This window comes from Mytilus trossulus, chromosome 7 (assembly GCF_036588685.1).
Source record: "Mytilus trossulus isolate FHL-02 chromosome 7, PNRI_Mtr1.1.1.hap1, whole genome shotgun sequence".
Taxonomy (NCBI): Eukaryota; Metazoa; Mollusca; class Bivalvia; order Mytilida; family Mytilidae; genus Mytilus; species Mytilus trossulus.
Genome location: NC_086379.1, coordinates 67,891,664 through 67,917,266, shown reverse-complemented (window position 1 = coordinate 67,917,266; position 25,603 = coordinate 67,891,664). Strand labels below are relative to the sequence as shown.

The window sequence follows — 25,603 nt, the reverse complement described above, 5'->3', positions numbered from 1 at the left end:
CAATGACTTAAAAGATATAGAAAGATGTGGTGTGAGGGCTAATGAGAACTCTCCATTCAAATAACAATTAAAAAAAGTAAACCATTATAGGTCAATGTACGGCCTTCAACACGTAGCCTTGGCTCACACCAAATAACACGCTATAAAGGGCCCCAAAATTACTAGTGTTAAACCATTAAGTTTGAATTTACATCTTAAAACCACTATAAGCAGATATTTTATATTTCATAAATTCCTGAAACATTGTTGGAAATTCGCCAACCGTTTCATAAGAGAATGAGAATATGAAAAAAGTGACACCGATGACCTAGGAGTTTCTCTAAAACATTTTTTTTTAAAATTAAATCTGTTGGATGGGTACCTATTACTACCCTACGGAGGTACTAGGGTTTTTTTTTCAGGGAGAGAGGGGGACTTGGATAAAATTTGAAAAATTTTAAGGCAGGACGGGAGTTTTGAGTTGAAAAGGCAGAATGAGTAACTTGGCCAAAAAAATACTAAAATTTAACTTGCTTACTATGTATAATATATGATTATCAATCTAGAATTGAATGAACTTTTTCTAGACCACCTACTCCTACGCGCGTACACCTTTTATGTCTTATGCAAGGTTTTAGCCAGCAATGATATCACAAAATCAATTGTCGTATAAGATGTTACATACATAATGATGTTCTAGATAAATTTAATTTCAATTAACCAAGACGCACAGGATTGAAATTTTACCTGTTTAAATCTATAATCAATGTTTTGACACCGTCCCCAAATTTAAAGTGTAATTTGTCAACCTCAGCGTCGAGAATATACCTTTTCGTAACATGTCTAATAAGATGTTTTGTTTCGCTTTTCTTTATTTAAATATGGTTCCTTTCCGAATGAAATTAGTGAGGAATGTTTTTGGAAATATTGATTTTTCCCTTAATAAATTTAGAAAAAAAGACGAGGATACCAACAGGACATTCAAACTCATAAGTAAAAAAATCACTTAACTGGAATTTAACTTATACTTTAGGTCGAAAAAAGAACCACCACTGTTAAACTAGAGAGTACATCAGTTTAATTTAAAAGAAAAAACAAAAAAAACTACCGAATTCCAAAGTAAAATTAAAATGGAAAGTTCCATATAAAGTTGCAAAATCAAAAGAACAAACATATTTAACGTAAGAAAAATCAAATGTCATATTTTTGGCTTGGTACAACCATTTCCTGGTTTTATAGCTAAATAAACCTCTCACTTGTATGAAAGTCGCATATATAGTTTCATTATATAGATAACAACATGTGAGAAAAACTAACAGACATATCAAGTAAAAATGACGAAAAAGACGGTACAGTAGTCAACATTCTGTTATAATTATAATATATAATCGGTATTTATACACCATTGTGAATTTATTTTTTGTATTCTTGTCTTTCATTTTTGCTTATATACTTTGTCTATAGAGTGTATATATGACTTTATTTTCTTTGTTGAAATAATATCTTGTCTATATATATATATATTATATTAGTTGATGTTTAGACGAGTTGTATATACATTATGTACACAGCCATGTATCACCATCATTGATGGTGATCCGATGGATACATCTGTTGTAGGGTTGTCACTGACTCAGACGTACTTATGAATATAATTATTTTCTGTGACTGTATCTTACATTAATTTGTAGGATCCTTTACTATAGATCATTTAGCTGATCTGTAACCATAACATCTTCATGCCTTATATATCATGTACTGTAGTACGCCGCTAGATTAAAACTGACGTGGAAAGGTAACACATGCCCACCGTAAGCTCTTTTTTTGAGAGCCCAGGTGGTCGTGTGGTCTAGCGGGACGGCTGCAGTGCAGGCGATTTGGTGTCACGATATCACAGTAGCATGGGTTCGAATCCCGGCGAGGGAAGAACCAAAAATTTGCGAAAGCAAATTTACAGATCTAACATTGTTGGGTTGATGTTTAGACGTCAGTTTTAATCTAGCGGCGTACTACAGTACATGATATATAAGGCATGAAGATGTTATGGTTACAGATCAGCTAAATTATCTATAGTAAAGGATCCTACAAATTAAAATAAAATTTTGGGAAAATAAAAACCAGATATAGCCATTTTGAATGCGCTCCATAATATTTGATATGTATTCCTTCATTAGGGACGAAATATCATCCACATATGGTTTCTTCATACACTTTTCCTTAAAATAAATTTCCTACTTTGAGTAGTGGAAGAAAAATAAAAAACATTATTTGGGACTAAAGTTGGAAAAAATGAACAGTCTGTTGTATACAGGGTTTTCCCTGGGTCACCTCTTTCGCCAAAACAATATATTTTTCGCCACTTTATTATTTTTTTCGCCATATAACATAAATATATTTTTCGTTTAAAATATACCTTTTTTTGTTTTTACTTAAAAGGGAAAAATATTCATTGTATTTTAAACAACTTTTCTAAATGAGGGGGCCACTATACTTTTATTAATAAAGAAGATATAAGTCCTGAAATATAACAAAATTAATGGAAGTATTTTGATCATATAATACCAGTATAGTTCGTAGGGAGAGTTTCTTTAAAAGAAAAATAATACTAATGTGCCCTTTTGTACTAAGAAGTAGTTTCATATGAAGTCATTACATTGAAGGGTTACTCTCATTTTCGAGGGGATGTTCCCAACCTTTTTGATCAATTTCTTCATAACGACAGTTTTCTTTTCTTGACCATCGTAAATGAAAATATTGAGACGTAAAACTATGCTTGTAACACGTGGTTCACTCAAACGACTTTAAAGTAGTCTCCCTATGTAATTACATATATTAAAGTCAAAGGATAATTGAAGTTTAAAATCGGAGATTTTTCTTGCTTTTGAACATTTTTCGTCACAACAACAGCTTTCTTTTCTAAACTATTTTTAAGAGGAGAGAAGACGTCAAAAGTTTGCTTCAAACACGTGCGTCGCAAAGTGGTAAATAAATTAGCGGAAGCCATTTAACCATATCATTTTGTCAAACAATTCAATCAACACCTTTATTAATTAGTCTTTTGTTGTCGATAGCGATAAAATGCAATCAGCTGTTTATTGGTTTCCTGTCCAAATCTTAATGAGGTCATGGTGAATTCTGAGTATTGTCTGATCGGGTAAAGTCCGCGAAACTCGAAAAAAAAGTAAATAAACAAGATGGAGGAAAATAAATATTTCGCCAAATTCTTCCGCAAATGTCGATTTTTTTATCGCCACACTAATAATTTTTTTCCGCCAGCGGAAACCCTGGTTGTATAGGAGCCTAATAGGAATATCAAATTTTATTACGATCACCTATTTTATTTTCTATCTGTCTCAACCAAGATAAGTAAATAAGATTAACCCACCTTTGCATCTGTCTTGAAGTTTCCCAAACCATGTATAGTTGAATCAGAGATGTAGTGATAACTGTATTCATAATTCCCCTGGAAACGTATATATTTACAATTTAAGATGCCGAATAAACACGTAACACCAATGAAGATGGACCTACACCAGTTCATCAATTTCATCCTCCTTTGGTTTTCAGTCAATCATAGCCGACTAAGTGTAAGTTTTGATCTACAACAAGAGAAAAGATATTCAACGAAAAGAAACATTACAAAAATGTCGAACTAAAATAAAATGTTTTAAGTCCCTTAAAAATTGACAAAATCAAAGGCTAAATCACACTAAACGATTGGAAATCAAAGCTCATAATCCTGACTTTGCACGAGCGTTTTCTTATGTATAGACAATAATGGATTAAATCATGTTATACATGTTATATAACTAGCTAAACCTCTCTCAATTGTATGAGAGTCGCATAAAATCTATTATATTAACAATAATGAGTGAGAAAAACCAACACATTATAGATAGTCATCTAGGGTACAATGCTTATAAATTGATGCGCCATACTCGCGTTTCGGCTTCATAAGACTTATCGGTAAGACTCATAAATTATCAATGAATATGTAATTTAACTATACAATTTTTTTTGCTTCATAATCATCAACAGATATTAGTTTGCATGTACCAAAGTTAAAGAAAGTGCAATTCAATACAGGAAAGACCAGGAGACCTAGACTTAACCCAATATCATTTTTAAATTACTTCCATATCAAACTTCAGAACAAAATGTCATCAAGAGAAATTTGATATGCAGAATGTATTAATGTAACTGTTTTTATATTTAAATAGCTATAGTTCACTTCTTTTAAATTAATGTAAATCATTGATATCCAATACCCAATACCTTCCACTTGAAAGTATGACAAGTAACCTAATCATACATTTTTTGCTCGAGTTAAAGGAAACAGATTAACTCTGACGAATGTCATTTGTTGTGCCTAAATAAATGTAAATCAACATCATTTCATCTTAATAGTACAAAACTATTTTTTATAAAATTTCGAAGCATAAGTCTTTTGACTTGTTTCGGATTTCCTCCTTTTACGCTGTGTACTCTTCTGTTGACATAAGTTACCATTAATAAAAAGTAAATGTTTACAAAACTTATAATTTTTGAAATACTAAGGTTTTTCATCCTCATGAATAAACAACTTAAGCTGGATTTGACGAAACTTTTAGGAATCTTTAGTCCTCAGTACTCTATATTCATTCTTTTGTTGTCCTTTTTACTTTGTTTTATTAGAGCGTCTCTGGTGAGTCTCTTGTAGACAAAACGCGCGTCTTACGCAAATACAATATTCCAATCCTGGTTTCTATGACGAGTTTATTATCACTTTAAGACGATTCGATGAAGTTTTCAATTTTGGTTTCTAGTTGAGACTTATAACCGTATATACATATATAGTTAACAGATCAGAATCAATTATTGGTATGAATTATTACTTTATCATGACAGAGATTAAAAATACTTTTACTTATTTTGATTTTGGACTCTTGTTCGTACAAGATTTTTGAAAAAAAAACATGTTAAATGTGCATTAGTACCTTATTAGATTTTTTAACACACAACATTATTCAATTACATATATATATATTTAAAGCTGTTCGAGAACTTTTAAAGTATAAGATATCCACATTTTAACACACATATGTTTACAAAAATCTCTGTAAATTTCAATCTTGCGAGTGAAACAAATATAGAAGAATTTGGTCCTACCTTGTTGATTGTTCAATTATAATTCAACATAGCTCACATGAATTGTTGATTGTTAACCTTTTTATTTAAAAATCATAGTGTCGACAATATGAACATTACTTGAAGGGGTGTTTTTTAAAATATTACAATTGGTCAAATAGACCAGGAAGAATGAGATTCATATTTAAAGTTTTCGCAGTTATTATTTGTAAATTGTAAATGATGCAGCTTTTTTAAATTGACTCCATAAAAAGGTAAGACACTTAATTATGAATATATAGATATATTTTTGAATAGTATTCTTCATTAACTCGAGGTTGATTATGAAAACAAAACTTTTCTGTAAAAGATTTAATAAGTTTAATAAGCATAAACAGTAAAATCACAAAAACACTAAACTGCACGGATAAATTAATAAATGTTTATTTTTTTTATGCCAGAGTTATTGAAAAAGGAATACATTTGAAGTATGAGAATTTAACTAAAGAAGATCCATTTAACTTTGTACTGAGCTACTTATAGTTTTCACTTGAACACATTTGATATACTCCCAACACATTAAGATCTAAAACTGGAAACATCTTTTGTTTGCTTCAACTTTAAAAAAAATCAATGTATTCATAAATAAACCATTTTTCATAAAAGTTTAAAGATTTGTTTAAATAGTACTGATTAAAAAAGAAAGAATTAGATATATACGAACAGATGAAATAAAATCTCAATGAAAAATAAAGGCAACAGCAGTAAACCGTTGTTCAAAACTCATAAATCCATGGACAAAAGACAAAATCGGGATAACAAACTAAAACCGAGGGAAACGCATTAAATATAATAGGAGAACAACTACACAACACTAAAATGTTACACACACATAAACGAACCTAGCATCAGACAAAATCCCACGAGAATAACAAATATAACATCAAAACCAAATACATGAATTTGGGATAGACAAGTACCGTGACACGTCTTATCGTGTTGGCACAAAAATCGCCATCTTCAGTATACTTTTTTTTTTAAATATAATATAACAATACAATTTTATTATTTGTTTAAAGGGTCACTCCGAACTTTAACTCTGTAATCCTCCCCTTATCGACACGAAACAATTCAAATTTAGGTAGATGTTAATATAGTCTTACATGAGCACAAACCTCCCACTGATCTCTTTACTCGGACATTAATAAGCAGAAAGATTGCAACACAAGGTATAAGAGTTCGGTAAAGATTAACATAATATACGTTTCCAATGTTAACTTTAACTACTAAATAGAGAGAACGAAGATATAACTGGGATATTTAAACTCACAAGTCGAAAACGAACTGATAACGTCATAATTTGTTTTTTAAAAATCGAAAAAAAAACTAGTCCACAAAACATAAAAAACACAACATTAAACAACACGAGCCCCACTAAAATTGGGTTAACATCAAGTGTCTCGGAAGAATGAGAAGACATATCGATCCTGGTCTTCATTTGTTTCTCATGTATGTATAATGAGTCTTGTTATTGAATGTATTAGCATCCTCTGTTATGCATACACTAACCAATATGAAAAGAAATACTCTGTAAACTATCCCGATGTTAAATAGGAAACCATCAGAAAATTTGAAGATTTGACGAACTTTTATTTATTGTTTTGATCTTAGAATGCTTTAGATTTAATTCAACAAAAGCGTGTTGATTGGGTTGATTTAAAATATCGTTATTTATCAATAAAACCATAGATATTTTTTTTCTGTTTTTATTGATGCTTATCAGGGTCTAGCATGTAGTTAACTTTTGAAACTTTGAAAGTTACATTGCAATTTTGCCAGAGGTTATATTATAAAATTTACTGTTTGCAATAGTATTAATTATTCTTAATAATAGGGATGTTCTGGTATCTAACAGAAAACCCTGGTCGTTTTTAGCACAATTTTTTTTAATATTTTGTCCTCTATGCTGCTCAACTTTGTACTTGTTTTGGCTTTCAAACTTTTGTATCTGGGCGTTACTAATTAGTATTATGTGGACAAAATGCACTTCTGGCGTATTAAAATTTTAAATTTGTTGCCTTTTGTTAGCTAGTATTCGTGTCAATTATGTTCTCCTATTTATTTATATGGTAGTCCTGTTATGATGTGTTGTCATTTCAATGTTATATTTCACATGGCCATAAAAAGAGGGAGGTTTGGCATGCCACAAAACCAGGTTCAACCCACCACTTTTTCCTTTAAAAATGTCTTGTACCAAACTAGGAATATGGCCATTGTTATATAATAGTTTGTTTCTGTAAGTGTTACATTTTAACGTTGTGTTTCCGTTGTGTCGTTTGTTTTCTCTTAGGTTTGAGTGTGAATTCACATTGCTATAAGACGTGTCACGGTACTTTTCTATCTCAAATTCATGTATTTGGTTTTGATGTTATATTTGTTATTCTCATGGGATTTTGTCTAATGCTTAGTCCGTTTCTGTGTGTGTTACATTTTAATGTTGTGTCGTTGTACTCCTCCTATATTTAATACGCTTCCCTCAGTTTTAGTTTGTTACCCCGATTTTGTCTTTTGTCCATGTATTTATGAGTTTTGAACAGCGGTATACTACTGTTGCCTTTATGTATATTCATTTTAAGTCTTATACAGACACTCCTGCATAGGTAGTTAAATATAAACCCATTGACTTTGATAAAGAGTTGTTGGAGGGAACTTCTATATTCCAAAAAAATGCACATCTACACTTTCTATGGTACGAAGTTAGAAGTAAATAATTTTCGCCATTTGTACCGGATGGAAAAAAAACATATTTAGTCTATGCCATTAAATAAATGGTTTATTCCATAACGAAAGGATCTAAATGATCGTTTGGAGTAAATATACAAACTGCGTTTGTTTCATCACAAAAAAGCAATATTAAATAACAAAATGTGTATTTCAACAAGCATATTAAGTTATATAGTATAGTTTTAACACTCTGTAAACATAGTTTCACGTGTCATTGATCACTTTCATAAAATCTGTCCCGAATATGATACATGTGTATACCAAATAATCTTTATTTCAACTTTTGACTTCGGTGAACACAATAAATTTTAAATAATTTTACAATAATGACAATAGAAAAGACAATGTCTACATTGAACATATACAGATACTAACTGTTTATATTGTACTTTGTTACAAATATTGCCAAAAAGTATTCTTAAATATTGTTGAATGGTTTCTAGTTGATAGCCGGCATTACATGCAATTATACCAACATCCTAATTGTAATAGTAAGCTTTGCAGATCCCCATGGTGGTTTACCCTGAATTGCGAGATTTGAACATTAGTAATATACTGAGGCCTACAAGAGACCCACGAACGAAGATACCCACACTAAAACGTTGGCAAGAAATTGGTTGATACGGGCAATTACTGTTATTTCAGTGTTCATTTTACCTTTAAAAAACCCTAAATACTATGATGTTCTACTGCAGTCATCGATTTGACCATTTTTCTACAATTTTTGGCTGATAATGCTCTGCAATTTCGAAATGATTTGGCTTTATGTATGATTTGTGAGGCTCTATATGGACGTAAACTGAGTTTCATGTACCTTATCATCAGCTGCATATCTTTTATTAGTATTTAATATATATAACTTCACTTAGGTAACAAATAGTTGTTATGTCCCACACGTTATTTTATTTCGGTCTGTGTGTCGTTCGTCGTTTCATTTGCCCGCCCGTAGGGCCGTGTGTTTTGCTTCAATTTAAAGTTTTTGGTCAAGGTAGATTTTGATAAAGTTGAAGTCCAATCAACTTGAAACTTAGTACACATGTTCCACATGATATGATCTTTCTTATGTGTAATGCCAAATAAAAGTTTGGACACCAATGTCAAGTCCCCATGAACATAGAACGTGACAATGCGAGTGGGACATCCTTGTATTATGGACACATACTTTTTTTTTTAATTTCAAAACTGTTAGGTATTTATCTATATCTATCTTTATGTTGCTTTGTATAATTCATAAGACTCTTATTCTTCGTAACTGGTCATTTAGAATATAGTAATTGAAGACCAAGTCTTTTAGGTTCCGTAACTAAAATCAATACACTGGAACATAAATTGAAAATATATGTACGCATATTATCGAAGATTATGCCACAAAATGTATAAATTGTGCCATATAACAGAAAGTAAAATAACAAAAATACCGAACTCTAAGGAAATTTGAAAACGGAAAGTTTCTCTATAAATTGCAAATCAAAAGCTAAAACACACCAACAATTTTTTCTTTTCGAAATAATGTTCACACAATCAAAAGTCACTTTTTTTTTTTTTTGTTGCACTTCAGCGTTTCTGTGATTTCGTTGTTTTCCTCTTATATATTTGTTTCCCTCGATTTAAGTGTATCCTAATTTTTGTTCTCTCAATCGACTTATGACTTTCGAACAGCGGTATGCTACTGTTGTCTTTATTTAGCACTTTTAATTTGGGTCTGCTGTATTTTCTTTTGAAAAGTCATTCACAACAAGTGGCTTTTTTGTTAACCACTTGTAACACCAATTGAATTCTAGCTTCTATATGCATGCACAATTCTTTAGTAGCAATATACCAACTTCAACTGCATATGGGATATACATGTTCCCGATTTTTTTTTATATTCAAGACCTTGTAGCTGCTACTCAGACTTTGTGGAACGTCACCAGTGTCTTATCAGAAAGTTGATGAATCAAATGGTATGTCAAGGAACGTCTTGTCCTTTGTCTAAAACTGTTCACCGGAAGATACCAAGACCTTTTAAATAAATATTCCGTATCAACTCCACAAGCAATACACGACGGTCTTGAAGGATATATTCTAGATACTGAGTTGTTTATCATCCTTATAACGTGTTGACAATTCAAAATTTGGTGACTATGTAGAACGCATCCATCCCATCGAATTGGAGATAAAAGATACTACAGATACAGTTAAGTCGGCTTCATATCTTGACTTACATCTAGAAATTGACAATGATGGTCGGTTGAAGACAAAAGAGATGATTTCAGCTTTCCAATTGTGAACTTTCCATTTCTAAGTAGCAACATTCCAGCAGCACCTGCATACGGGGTATATATCTCCATATTGAAACGATATTCCCGTGCTTGCATTTCCTATCATGATTTTCTTGATAGAGGGTTACTGCTCACAAAGAAGCTATTAAACCAAGAGTTCCAAATGGTGAAGTTGAAATCATCCCTTCGTAAATTTTACGGACGCCATCACGAGTTGGTTGACCGTTATGGAATAACCGTTTCACAAATGATATCGGATATGTTTCTTGCGTCTTAACTACAATCCCCTTCCCTTTCATGAATTTGACCTACCGAATTAGACTATTTACCGGATTTGTAATCACATAGGCAACACGACGGGTGCCGCATGTGGAGCAGGATCTACTTACCCTTCCGGTGCACCTGAAATCACCCCTAGTTTTTGGTGGGGTTCGTGTTGTTTATTCTTGAGTTTTTAATGTTGTGTCATATGTACTATTGTTTTTCGGTTTGTCTCTTTCATTTTTAGCCATTGCGTTGTCAGTTTGTTTTAGATTTATGAGTTTGACTGTCCCTTTGGTATCTTTCGTCCCTCTTTTGAAGTATTCTTTTATCTGTCTCTACCAATTTTACTTTTACTGTCCAGTCTATTTTTTTCTTTTACTGACCTGTATTTTTTCTTTTACTGTCCAATCTTTTTTTACGTAATATCCATTTGACGTGACTCCGTACATATGCATCCAGTCATCTTTTTTTTTTGGTTTTATCGTAAACTTTTGTATTGTTTTTTTTTATTATTGCTGATGTGCTTTGTCTATATGGCTTTTTGTTTTCCTTTGTTGACATTTTTTTTAAAAGTGATTACAATTTAAACACAATGTTGACTACCTTAACCCTATCTTTGAAATTTTGGTACCTTTAATGTCTGTTTGTTTGTTGGTACTGACGTTATCTTATATGGGAAATGAAGATTAAACTGGCAAACTTCTCACTTTTGTGACCGTCGCACACTTTTATGGAATTTTATGCAACGGTCATACAATTGAGAGGTTTAGGTAATTAAGCATATGGAGTATATGTGTCTCAACTAATACGTTACTCTAAAACTAGCTCAAAGTACGTTGATTTTGTTGAACGAGAAATACTGATTTATCAAAAGTAACCAAGTGAGGGTTATGAATCAATCAAATTAAGGTCATCACTCAAGAAATTTTACGGTCGCCATCATGAGCTGATTGGCCATTATGACAAAAGTGTGTCAGAAATCATATCTGATATTCTTCCTCAGTCTAATAACCTTCCATCATTACCGAACTGAACAAATAAATAACACGACGGGTGCCGTATACGGTGCAGGAAATGTTTACGCCTCCAGAGCATCTGATTTCACTTACGGTTTTTAGTGGAGTTCGTCTTGTTTCTTCATTATTATTTATAACTGTTGATGTAAATGTCCTTTGGTTTTGTGAGTCTTTGTTCACAACTTGGTTTTGATTGTTAGAGGAAAATCAGTTCGGAAAGTCCATAATCACATGGCAAAATCAAATAACAAAACGCATCAAAAACAAATGGACAAGAACTGTCATAATCCTGACATGGTACAGGTATTTTCAAATGTAGAAAATGGTGGATAAACCTGGTTCTATAGCGCTAGCCCTCTCACTGTAATGACAGTCTCATTAAAGTCCGCTTTATTTACATTGATGCGTTAAATAAACAGACACATTTCAAATGTTTCAGTTCAATTAAATTTTCACATCAAGGTCATTTCCCTCTTTGATTTTTTGTCAGCAATAGTTTAAATAAATAGTTTAATGTATTTCTCGGATTCTATGGTGATCCGTCAAAATCATGTTGACCGATTTGACTCAAATTCTCATATTTGATATGTAACATGATAAAACACATATGCAAATTATAATAAGTTTTAAATAAACAATTAACAATGCATATAAATATATGCATATTGGAATTAAATGTGTATTTTAGTCAAGGCATCATCTAAAAAACTTTTTATCGAAATGACTTTCGACATCAACCGACAGTCACATAACACGATATGAACATAAACGTAAATATAAATAGACGGCAACCTCGTGCAATATGATTTTTTTTTTTTATATCTTATTGATTCCATGTTATAGGTTAGGAAAATAAATTAATTTTCGATTTTACCTGTATATGAATGAAAAAAATAAAATAAAAAGTAAAATCACTAAAATACTGAACTCATAAAAAAGTTTTTTTTTATCAAATGACAAAATAGAACAAAAGAATGGAAACAACTGTCATATTCCTGATTTGGTATAGGCATTTTCAAATGTAGAAAAAGGAGGATTTAACCTTGTTTTATAGCGCTAAACCTCTCACTTGTGTGACAGTAGCACCTTTATCGAGTTAGTCAATCAAATGATTCACTTTTGTTTCAATTCCGCAATTGACAATGTTTTCTTTAAAAAACTGAACGAGCATAAATCATTCATAATCCATCTCTGCCTAAGGATTTACATTTAAGTTCATATGAAAACAAATTGAATGAGGTCAAATTATTCACTTGCATTATTTCTTAGCTTAATTTGACAACATTGAACCATACTAGCTGATAAAAACGATTTTTTTACTCACTTTTTCACTCTCATAAATAATTGAACAAAAAAAACCCACACCATTATTTGATTTTTTATATATACAAAGTAAAGATTCGATCTAATTTCAGATTGCCATGATAAGAGCTGTGGGAGTAATAGTCTGTTTTAATGTATTTGTATATGTTAATGCGCAGTAAGTAGTTATTAAGTTCAATATTGCATAAAAGAGGGTTTAAGTTTGTTAAGTAAATAAAGGAATGAAAAGAAAGTATACTTTATAAATTTCGTAGATACCAAGTGCTTTTTTTTATTTACATTATTTAGGAACGAAAAGACTTGATACAATTATTACTATGCACAATAATCTTCTAAAAATTTTTTGGATGTTGTTAAATGAACGTATTAAAATTTCAGTATGCATGAATTTTAACATTAAAAAAGAAATAGTATTAATTAAATGATTAATTAATTGTTATCCGCGAAGTACCCGGTGCATCATGTTTCATTCTTATTCTGAATCAATAGAACATAGATAAAAACGGTAGTTTTGGAATATTTAGACTTAAACTGTATAGCGGATATCCTGAGTAGTAGCAGACACTTTGCCTCGCAGAAAGTAATCCACTAAAGACTCTTTTAAAAAGTTTTTGCAAAGGGTATTTGATACGCAGACAGCTTAAAAAATCTAAATATTATACAGCTGTTCAACAGTCGAAGGTAACACAACAGAGCCACTTAACTGCAACAAAATCCAATGCTTAATAGTTATCAAAAATACCAGGATTATAATTTAGTACGCCAAACGCGCGTTTCGTCTACATAAGACTTATCAGTGCTAACATACATAGAAGCGGACTATTTGATATCAACTCCTATATTCCTGACTTGGTACAGGCTTTTTTCCCTACAAGAGGAATCAGATTTAATTGTACCATTCTGATCATACGAGGTTTCGATTTTATATATCCTCGACAAACGAACAAACACACCTTTCATGTCCAGCAGGATGGAATTACAACTTTTTTACCATGTTTGGATACTACGGAAGCCGATAAGGGCCATTCAAAAAAAAAAATTTATGTCGTAATTACGACATAGCATGTCGTAATTTCGACATCACTATGTCGTAATAACGACATATCTATACTAAAAGAATATTTATTATGATAGACAAGAGACTAAATGACACAGAAATTAACAACTATAGGTCATCATAATGCCCCCAACAATTAGAAAAGCCCCCGCATAGTCAGCTATAAAAGAGGGGGGATTGATACCATAGGGAGAGTCCCCGAAATGCTGTGTGGCAGACAGTGTTATTATTTAATTATTAGCTCCCTTGGTGAAACTCCAAATTTCATATTTAATGTATTTTATTGTTAAATAATTTACATGAAGCTTATGAAGTAAATATATGTTAATTGCATAGCTTTTGCTATTTGAATTCATTGGTTAAAGAATTCTATTTATATTGTAAAGTTTAATATTTGCATCGTCGCAAAATCCTATGTTACCTTCTTTGAATACCTTCAGTGAGAAACTTATATAATTTTGAGTTCGTACCGACCGTGCAAGGGCTGTATAGCCAGTCAAGGTCGTTAAAAACTTTAGTTATTATTTAAAAGAATTAGAATAATTAATTTACTGGACTTAAATATCCTTAATTAAAGGGATGTACAGACAGACAAGGGTGTATCACATTTTTATAAATTGGAAGAATATTTCTTGGGTTAATATAGGGACTGTTTTGCAAGCCAAGCATCCCATCTCCGTTTAAATAATCGCAAACTACATGGCATCTTGTGCTTAGGGTGAATTGAAGTATTGATTGCTCTATTTCTACTTTCAAACGTTGGACACGATGTTCCTACAATACGTTACACTTAAAATGCGGTGTCAAAGAGGGATTTGGACTTCGATTAATTTTTTCAAGTTTATTCGGTTTTTTATATTGTTGGTTGATTCTGGTTCTGTTCGTTTTGTGATGTCATTTTATCAAAAATTACCTCGAGTTGTGGAAATCGTTTTAATAATGTTTACCCTTTAAGTTATTTCAACTAAAAATGCAGTACTGTCGCAAGTAAAGTAGGAAGGAAAGACAGGACAAAAGTACATGTATACGATTTTCTATAATTTTTTTTATCATAGGATATGATGTTTAACTCTCAAGGTGCATATCATCCACTGTGATATCATCTGTCATTGTAAACTTTCTATATCTTAATTCAACCCAAATGCAAATATATCTGACACTCTGCAAACAGGAAATCGAAAATGTTTACCCTTGGTTAAATTTGAATAGAATTGTATTTTCCCTGGCACATATGTTTTCGAAATACACCCCTTCAATTACTTGAACCTTAGTTTGAGAATTATTTCCCAAGTCATCTTCAAATATGTACATTTTAGAATATAGTAATCTACTCCTGGATCGTCCGCGAAAAAGGCAAATATAATCCCGGGTTTTTATTAATTCGATGAAACGATTTTCGTTGCTGTTTGGGATTCGTCTTTCAATTACCTCCATTTCATGCATAAATTTATATGGACGAAAAGTTCCGGCTTCGCTAGTACAGGAATCAATTTCATCACGACAGTTATAACATGAATAGCAGGACAAATCGTGAAGTAAAACATTCCGTGAACTGGTATTAAGTCTTTTGTTTTGCGAACGAAATTGCGAAGATTCTGTTTTAAATCCTAGGGGTTGTAGGAACATCGTGCCCAACGTTTGAAAGTAGAAATAGAGCAAACAATAATAAAATTTACCCTTGTTACATAAAGCCATATAGTATGCGCTATATATACGGAGATAGAAAGAATTGCTTGCCTTGGTAGGACAAATTCACATTCACATTTCATTCAATTTTTATTAATTTCAATAATGAAACGTGGTTTAATTTTGCATCTTTTAGAGAATTGGTATCTGTCAATCAGACAACAAATGGAAGTTTTTAACGACCTTGACTGGCTATACAGCCCTTGCACGGTCGGTCAATCAGACATGAGATCTATAAAATATATAAATTTCTTACTTAAGGTATCCAAAGAAGGTAGCCTAGGATTTTGCGACAATGCAAATATTAAACTTTACAATATAAATAGAAATCTTTAACTAACGAATTCAAATAGCAAAAGATATGCAATTAACATATATATACTTCATAAGCCTCATGTAAATTATTTAACAATAAAATACATTAAATATGAAATTTGGAGTTTTACCAAGGGAGCTAATAATTAAATAATAACACTGTCTTCCACACAGCATTTCGGGGTATCTTTCCTCCCTCTTTTATAGCTGACAATTCGGGGGCTTTTCTAATTATTGGGGGTATTATGATGACCTATAGTTGTTAATTTCTGTGTCATTTAGTCTCTTGCAAATCATAATACATATTCTTATATATATAGCGATGTCGTTAATACGACATAGCTATGTCGTTATTACGACATGATATGTCGAAATTACGACATAGCGATGTCGTTATAACGACATGTTATGTCGAAATTACGATATAGCGATGTCGTAATAATGACATGTTATGTCGAAATTACGACATGCTATGTCGTAATTACGACATAAAATTATTTTTTTGAATGGCCCTTATCGGCTTCCGTAGGATACTTCATGAAACACTGAAAAAAAAATTGACTTATTTACTATTGAATTTTAAATTCGAATATATGAAATTCAATAAAAGAAACGAAACAAGGAATTTTCAATAGTACGTACAAAACTTGATACATTGCATCAAGCAAACTAAAATTAGACAATTAGTCTGATGCTTTTCAGTGACTGTTTAAAGGTATTATTTTATTTGCATTTGCATCTCCATCGATTTCAAATATCACAAATTATCAAAATTGATATTAGAAGTTAGAATCTGAAATACAAACAAAGATGGATTAAGGTGGTACCCAACACTTTCACTAAATTAATTGGGCTTGTTTAATTTTCATAAAATTTTGTCAAAGTAATTTAAGAAAAATATGAAAATTTCAAAAAGTTTGAACCAACGGTTTTGTAAGAAAATTATACTAGTTCTATAGTAGTTTGACAAAACACCAATTTTGATCAATGAGAAGCCTAATATTCCCACAACAACACGACGTAATTAAAACGCTAAGCTGATTTTACAGAGTTATCTCCCGGTAGTGTTAGGTACCACCTTAAAATGTTTAACTCCTTTATTGATATCTGGGTGCTAAATTCTAAGATTCGAAATTAGATTTTTTTTGTAATCCTTTTCCCTATTTGAATTTTACACCATTTATCTCATTACCACAGTATTTCATCGCCTCCCGTCAAAGTGATATATTTTTTAACTTTAAAAACATTTATTCAACCTGCTTTCAGATCTATTTGTGGACATTATTACTCTGTAGAATCAAGGTACAAATATAAGTGTGGACTATGGGACGCTTTTAGGTGTACAGGAACGAGGTAAGCCATACGTATAAAGCGTTCTCTGCTCAACCATTTGCCCGCACTTCTGTTGCAAAATGCACTTTTTGACAGCTAATCTGTTAATGACATTATAACATTCTTGGTTTGAAAAATTTTGACCCTTATGTTATGAGAATTAGTATTCAAGTTCTTAAAGTATAATTATACATTAGTTTGTTTCGAAAACATTTTGAAATCATTTTCTAATAAAAGAGAAGCGCAGGCTGCAGAAAAGAGACACACACAGTTAAGTCTATATTTTCACACAAAAAATGTAGTTAAAAAGCCATTCCAGTCAAAGATGTAAATTTCAATGTGTTTATTACTTTATATTGACAACGCAGATGTCATTACTGTACTAAAGTGTTCAGAAGTTAACATAAAGATTTATTTTGAACAGTTTGAAAAAAATACCTAATTTTTCAATTTAAACTTCGGACGTAAACATTAGGTGTGTCTATCACCATTACACTCATTTACAATATGTTTAATCGAGTTTCATATCTTATATCTGTAGATCAGTAATAATGTATAGTATTATGATTGATAATTAGTTTTCATGCTTTTGAAGATATCACCAGCGGTATGATGAATATTGTTGTCCAGGATATGAACACTATAGTAATTGTTATCGTAAGTGTTGATCATACATATATTTTTATCTAACAAATCTTCCATATACTGCCAAACAAAGCGTCATAACTATTAGCGAATTCAAACGTTATATCAATTCTAAATGATAAAAGTATAACAAAATTATCGAACTCAAAGGTAAATTTAAAAAAGGGGAAAACCATAAAAACTGACAAAATCAAACTTATCAACCAAGTTTCGTATTATAACTTTTGCATTTCACAATACATATTATATTCCATTAGGAATCCCAATATTAAAAGTTGTGATTAAAAATATCTACTAAACCAATCTTTAAAATCCATTTTAGAAATTAAATCATTTCTTTGCAATGAATTGTTTTAAATAAATCTAATACAATAGATCCTAAGTCATATTTTGTTTGAAAGTAATAATTTAGGTTATAGTTAAAAATTATTTTGGTACGATACAAATGTTCTTGTCTTGCGCGTTTTTGTCACAGTCACATAGTTTTTCATTTACTGCTAAACCATTAATGCTAGCAAGACAAATCTTTGTTTGGCTTGCTTGCTTTGCTTGTATTAATGTTTGCTCAAGCATAACAATTAAGATAGGCGGGGCTTCAGCTTGTTTACATCATACTTAAATTTTATTGGACGTTATGTTTGAAGATAAGGACACTAAATTTTAAAACATCACAGTCAAGATGACAAATATAAAGCGCAATAGTAGAAACGGAAGCCAAAAAATTGTATTTGTTTTTTCTCGAAGACATTTTCATCATCCAATCATCCAACTGAAAACACTGTCGTCAAAATACTTTTAGTAAACTACAATAGCTATTCGAACACACCTACTCTGATTTAGTGATTCATTACATAGGTATTTCATTTGACCCATATATGTCATCTTTTAGTACTGTTATTTTTTTTATGTTATAAAGTCAACCTGTAGCTATGCTATATAAAAATGAAAGAATCTGAAGCGAGATGATGTATCAAATGTTCTTTCTTTGTACGTTTTCAACACAGAATACTAATCTCAAACACACCCTAACATAAGAAGGTGCACTTGATTTTCTAATAAAAGGGATAACTTAAGTAGGGGGGATGACTAATATATTGTAATGCCGACATTCCCCCCTTTTTATAGTAAACCTATGTCTGTATAGTTTCTCGAAATTATTGAGGATAAAACGATAGATGTTAGTGAGATGTCTAATGTTACAAGTAGTGTATAACTTGTCATTGTTATTGTGGCTGTTGTTTTCATGATACGACAGATTTGTGTATGTTAGTTTGTTAAGATGTTTTAGTTCACGTACTGATTCTGTATTTTCGCGGTAGTTACCTTATTATACAATAAACTCAAATAAAACTGTTCTAATGATCTACTAATAAATTAAAAGTCGAAACCCATCTTTATTGATGAAGATCAATCGTTGTTTACAAACAGTATCAACATTACGGGAGTTTCCCTAATATGATCCATGGTTGCCGATTGGTAAACAATATGTAACAAGCTCTGTCATTGGTCAGTCGAAAGTATAAATACCAAAACAACAACAGAAACGACGGAGTGTTTGGTTGACAAGAATGGGTAGTGTCAAACTTTAATAAATGCTGGAATATGTAGCTTATGGAACGTTACCTTTGTTTTAATTTAAGGTTGTCGGTGCTGGTATTAATTAAGGGTGTCGGTGACAGGGCTAAGGCTTGTCGGTGACGGTGCTTAGGGTGCCGGTGACGGTGCTAAGGGTGCCGGTGACGGTGTTGAGGTTACCGGTGACGGTGACATTGCTATTGAAGGTGCCAAATCGGGGGCAAATCCTTGGTGCAAATATTTATTGGTGCAAACTTTAGGTGCCAAATCGGGAGCAAATCCTTGGTGCAAATATTTATTGGTGCAAACTTTAGGTGCCAAATCGGGAGCAAATCCTTGGTGTAATTATTTATTGGTGCAAACTTTAGGTGCCAAATCGGGAGCAAATCCTTGGTGCAAATATTTATTGGTGCAAACTTTAGGTGCCAAATCGGGAGCAAATCCTTGGTGCAAATATTTATTGGTGCAAACTTTAGGTGCCAAATGGGAGCAAATCCTTGGTGCAAATAAATATATAGTTTTGTGCAACTTGTTTTGTTAGGTGAAATTCCTAGGTGACAAACTTTAAGAAAGTCAAGTATTTAATATTTATTACGGAAGCTTTATGGTAGGAACGATTTTGTGATTACCTATAAAGAATTGTTGATTGTTGATTGTATTTATTATGTCATAAAGAATTGAGACTTATTATAAACTGTGGGTTAGTGAATCTGGTTGATTTACTTTAATGTGATCGAGTTTAGCGCTACACATTGGTAGTTTAATAATATTTAGATAGTGACAGAGTAAAGTCTCTGTTTAGGTTAGTTATAGATAAGACCAACCATACTAGGAACCGGACTAGGCCAGGAACAGAGCTGTACCACTACCAGTCCAGCATTTTTATAAATAATAATAAAGCATCTAAACTGTTCTATTTCATGTATTTTATTTCACGAATATTTAGTAAATATACAGTAATAACAAAACAAATATAAAATCAATATCGGTAGAGTGTTTTGGTCGACGGTAAACCAACTAGACGTCGACCCTAATATTTTATCCTAATATACATACACACAATAAAAAGATCCCTTTACTTTATGTTCATTGTGTTCTCTGGTGTCCGACTCTAGCACCCGAGAGGCAGTGTTACAATATCCCTTTTATTTATTATGTCTATTGTTATTGAATATTGCGCACTTTGGATTAATTTTGCTTGTAAACCTTCAAACTGATTATTCTTTGATTATAGAGAAGGCGATAAGTGCTTTCTGTTATGTTTACTTTAGTAAGAAATTTTTTAAAAGTGAATAGAAACAAATAAAATAACAATTTTCTTCTCAAATACAAAGTGTTTTATTGTAAAAAAAAACACCAACCATTTGCATAAGTTTTCAAATTATCTATTACATAGTTAAGCAGAACAGTTAGATATCAAGTCGACGACATGGTTATCTATCAAGTTGGATGAAGAAAATACATCCTGTGATGTTTTAAATTTTTTTTATAATTAATACGGACGGAGAACATATCAATCTATAAGTTTACTTATTTTTGTGTCTGTCCTTCCATTGCGTGACTCAAGAAAAAAAAAAGAAAAAAATTGGAAACAATTGTATCAAAAAGAGAAAATCGAGCGAACCCTCTTATGTTAGGGTGTGTTTGAGATGAATAATTTGTCTAAAAAACGTACAAAGGAAAAACATTTGATACATCATCTCGCTTCAGATTCTATCATTTTTATATAGCAAAGCTACAGGTTGACTTTATAACATAAACAAATCACAGTACTAAAACTTAAAGATGACATATATGGGTCAAATGAAATACCTATGTAATGAATCACTAAATCAGAGAATGTGTGTTCGAATAGCTATTCTATTTTTATAAAAGTACTTGACGACAGTCTTTTCAGTTGGATGATGAAAATGCATATCTTCGAGAAAACAACAAATACCATTTTTTGGCTTCCATTTCTACGATTGTGCTTTTTATTTGTCATCCTGTGGTGTTTTAAAATTTAGTGTCCTTATCTTCAAACATAACGTCCAATAAAATTTAAGTATGATGTAAACAAGCTGAAGCCTCACCTATCTTAATTGTCATGCTTGAGCAAACATTAATACAAGCAAAGCAAGCAAGCCAAACAAAGATTTGTCTTGCTAGCATTAATGTTTTAGCTGTAAATGAAAAACTATGTGACTGTTCTTTTGAATACATAAACATTGAATACAATCAGTGAAAGGTAAAAACAAAACATGTCAACCTCTGCAGTCAAATATACAGGATATGCTTCTGTTTATCAATTAATTGGAATAATATGCTTTAATTCCTTCAAAATTCTATGCACCACAAGTAGTACTGTGATTTCACGTCTTTAAATGGCAGAGGTAAAGTTAAAACGATACCAAAATATCATTCAAAGACAACTATTAACCAGTTGATACTGCTGTTAACAATATGAAATAGTGTCTTAAATCTCAATAAAAACTTATCAACAATTTTAAAAATTAAATATTTAATACATCATTTTCTTACAATTTGTATATGTCTGCTGTTTAATTTAAAAAAGGCCTATGAAAGCAGAATAATAAGATCGAAGCGAAGCCTTTAAAGAAAAAGCAATAGAAAACCTAAAATATGGAATCCAATAAATGCGAAATAATTAGGACTTTTAAGACAATAAGTAATCTTCTTTTTAAATAATTATCTGCATCACGTAAAAGTTTTTGTGTATAATATTATATTTTAAAATTGAAACTTTGATAATACTATTCGTCTGAATGCAGAGTTCCATTTTTTGCAGCTGTATGCAATGGGAGGACAATATTAAATAGCGCATGTAACGAAGCATATACATCAGACAGCATTATATACAGAGGAGGAAGTTCTAGGAACAGTGGAGGGGGTACCTGTTCATCACCAAATTACTGCACTAATTGCCAGGATGGATTTTATCAATATGGTGGAAAGTGCTTAAGTAATTGCTTCTTTTTTATCAAACGCTACACATATCATCGAATGAAAGCTCAGAACAAATTGCACATATGACATCAAGATTATAACAGTAACGTTACATGAATAAAATATACAGTGGTTGACCCATATTGACCGCGGACATTTCTACGTTTTGTGATTTTTTTTGTGAGATTTAGCTTGATTTTCACCAATTGATTTCAAAAAGAGAGTTATGCGGTTTTTTTTTTTATAAATATTCACAATTTAAACTCATTGTATACCAAATACAACGAAAATTATTTAGAACGGAGTGAAGGATGGTATGACATGGTTAAAGATCATGTCATTTCTCTGGTATGCCTTAAATATAAATATTCTAAGGTATTTTCTGAAAGGTAAAAAAATTTAAACCAATCGAATTAACAAAAAATGTAGAAAACTAAATCACAAAATAACTTTTTTTTCTGAACGTGTTTAAGGTGGTATGGGTGTCTTTCGCGAACTTGGATAGTAAAAAACAGAGAATCTAAGGTCCAGATTGTCTATCAAGTTAGCAAAATTTGATGCAGGAATGCAACTATACAATGTGAATTTTAATGTAAAAGAACCAATCTATAAGAATATAACTTATAAATATTAAATATCTTTACAAATGTAGATTATTTTTCGTTGTTCTTAAATGTTTTCAAATTGGCATTTTAAGGGGAGGTAACTTTTAAACAGTGCATTTTCTAAAGGAATCTACATGTAACTTTCCTATTTTTTATTTTAGCCGGAAAAAACGTACGGTGACCCTATCTTTTCATTTGATATTCATTGTCTGAAAGCTATCTATTCCTAATTTATTCCTTATTACAAAATTGTGTTTTTTCCTGTATAATCCACACAAAATGTTCCTTTTTGTCACAACCTGTAACTTGAGAAAATGCGCGGTGACCTATTATTTTTATAATATATTTGAACATATATCAATAAATAGAACGATTTGTCAAAGTATGAACAAATTCTATTATTTTTATTTTAGACCCCCATACCACCTTAGTGAATTACAATCAATATATAATCATGAAGTCAACCATTAACATTCCCAATGAAAATAAAACAAACAAGCTCTGCTGGTATTCCTTCATGAACAAACTTTACATGCGTTTATGGCGGTCTCATTCCAGATATTTTCTCTGGAATTATTGTCAGATAAAGCACACATATCCGTTGCCATCGTTTTAATCTAAATGCGAAACGTAGAAAGGTTTTTTAGTCGAAAAGTTAAATTTCCTTTCATACTTTTGTATATCTTTATTTGACAGTTTGTCCACCGATAAACAATTGTAATCACAGAAAATGCACGACATCCAGTGACAATTACTGTCAGTACTGTCAGTATGAGATTATAGACAAACTGTATTGGAGGGCGTATACAAGGCACTACGACGGACAGCAGAAGCAGTGTAAAAGTAAATTTAGATAAAAACATCAGATATACTTTCTAATTTAGACAAAAAAGAGTTTAAAAACAAGGCATTGCCTTATAGAAAAATTACAATAAAAGTAACATTTAAGCATGCAAAAATCTACATGTTTTGTCTGTCGTTTTAATGATCCAATCCGCTCTGCAATTTATAAACATTTAAAAAAAAATTAGATTTCTGTTTTTCAGCTTTATATAGATAAAAATGACAATGAAGATAGTTAAGGTTAACGTTTACTTCCTGGATATGGCTGTATTTTTGAGTTTATATAAATGCATATATCTTATTATACCACGACGTGTTAAATGCAGAATTTACTAGCTGAAGTGATAACTTTACATTTCTTGAGATTTGCGTTTCTATACAACAGTTGTGAACATCGATTATCAAAAAAATTATCTCTGTTTGCACTGAAATGAGACAAAAGTTAACAAAAAATAGGCACATAAGCATATATTACAAGCTGTACAAATATTGAATGCACTGTTCTTTCAAAAAAATCAATTAATAAATAATCGATTAGATATATTGCAGGACTGCATACACCAAATACAATAAAATCAAATCAAATCATGCTGTTTTGATTCCTTTGTACCTATATCATTGATAATGAACAATCATTTGACTTCACTAAACATTTCAGTATCTAATATCTATAGATTACTGATAAAAACGTATCGGCTTTGCATTCAATAATAGTGAAGAACTCTACGAAATGATATTAAAGATGAAACATTTGGTTTTTGTGAATTATTAATGATAACAGACGATCTGTATTTTAAATTAAAAAAAAGCAACGTTTTTCTGCCTACTTATATGGTTTTTATTTATTTTTAGTTACAAAATAACAATTTAATTATGGTTCGTGTAATTTTATAATTTAAAAAAAATAATCCTGGTATCTATGATGAGTTTATTTCATAGTTTGTAATCGACTATCTGTTTTATTTTGGTACCAGAGTCATGTTCCTGGCGATCTGATAGTACAAGATGTTTCCCAGGACAGTGTTCAAATGAAATAATAGAAACATGTTCTTGTACATCTGGTTTTGGAGGAAGTCAGTGTGACACAAGTATGATATTATTACAATTTCCACTGTTTTATATACATATTTAGATTTAGATATTTAATTAATAGAATGTAGATATTATATATGTTTCATTTTATCAGAGACATATATACACATATGTGTGTATATATGTCTCTGATTTTATTGAATCAACAATCGGATTTTTTTTTAAAATGAATGAAAATTCTTACAAAAAACAGAAATGCCGCCCTTAAGACTAATGAAGAAGGTATTGGTTGTAACCTTAAACACATGATAGATATAATTATATTCTCAGACTATTAATCAGTGCTCTTGTGCTTGTATGAAATATCATTGACAGAGTCCTGTTAACTTGTTGTTAATTAAATGTTCAATACTAAAAAAAATCTTTTCCAGACCTTCTGATTGTTTTGAATTTGAACGCCAGCTAACAGTCTAATGATTTTTTTTTGTTTGCATTCGTTAACTTTGTTGCTGTTAAATGTAAAACATGTTCATTTGGTGGATGAATTAATCAGTATTTTTTGCTGTGTTGAAGACCCATTTGGAGCATTAACATGTTTTTTTTTTTTTGGTTACTCTATGTTTCAGTTGTTCTCTCATTGGCACATTCCCCGTTTAAATTGTATTTTCAAAGAAATAATAAAAGGTAAATGTGTGGTTTACGCCAATAAAGACATAATATTAAATCACCATATGACACAATATGAACTGTCCCGTTTGATGAACACAGCACATTTTTTAGCAAATAGTTTTTTCATATAAAACATTATATTTTTTAAAATGTAATGGAGTTTGA

General features: G+C 31.2%; 1 protein-coding gene across 2 annotated transcripts in view; it reads left to right on the top strand.

The window, feature by feature from the left end:
- Positions 1-5,278: 5,278 nt before the first annotated feature.
- LOC134725650 (uncharacterized) overlaps positions 5,279-25,603 on the top strand; it is an 81,531-nt gene continuing 61,206 nt past the window's right edge. The window contains exons 1-7 of one of the 2 annotated variants that reach the window (XM_063589640.1): positions 5,279-5,360; positions 12,826-12,890; positions 17,058-17,144; positions 17,719-17,780; positions 22,132-22,305; positions 23,591-23,737; positions 24,712-24,825. In XM_063589640.1, coding sequence (XP_063445710.1) covers positions 12,832-12,890; positions 17,058-17,144; positions 17,719-17,780; positions 22,132-22,305; positions 23,591-23,737; positions 24,712-24,825 — 643 coding nt within the window. In that variant the 5' untranslated portion in view covers positions 5,279-5,360; positions 12,826-12,831. The remainder of the gene's footprint in view (positions 5,361-12,825; positions 12,891-17,057; positions 17,145-17,718; positions 17,781-22,131; positions 22,306-23,590; positions 23,738-24,711; positions 24,826-25,603) is intronic. The other variant, XM_063589639.1, reaches the window with a different exon arrangement.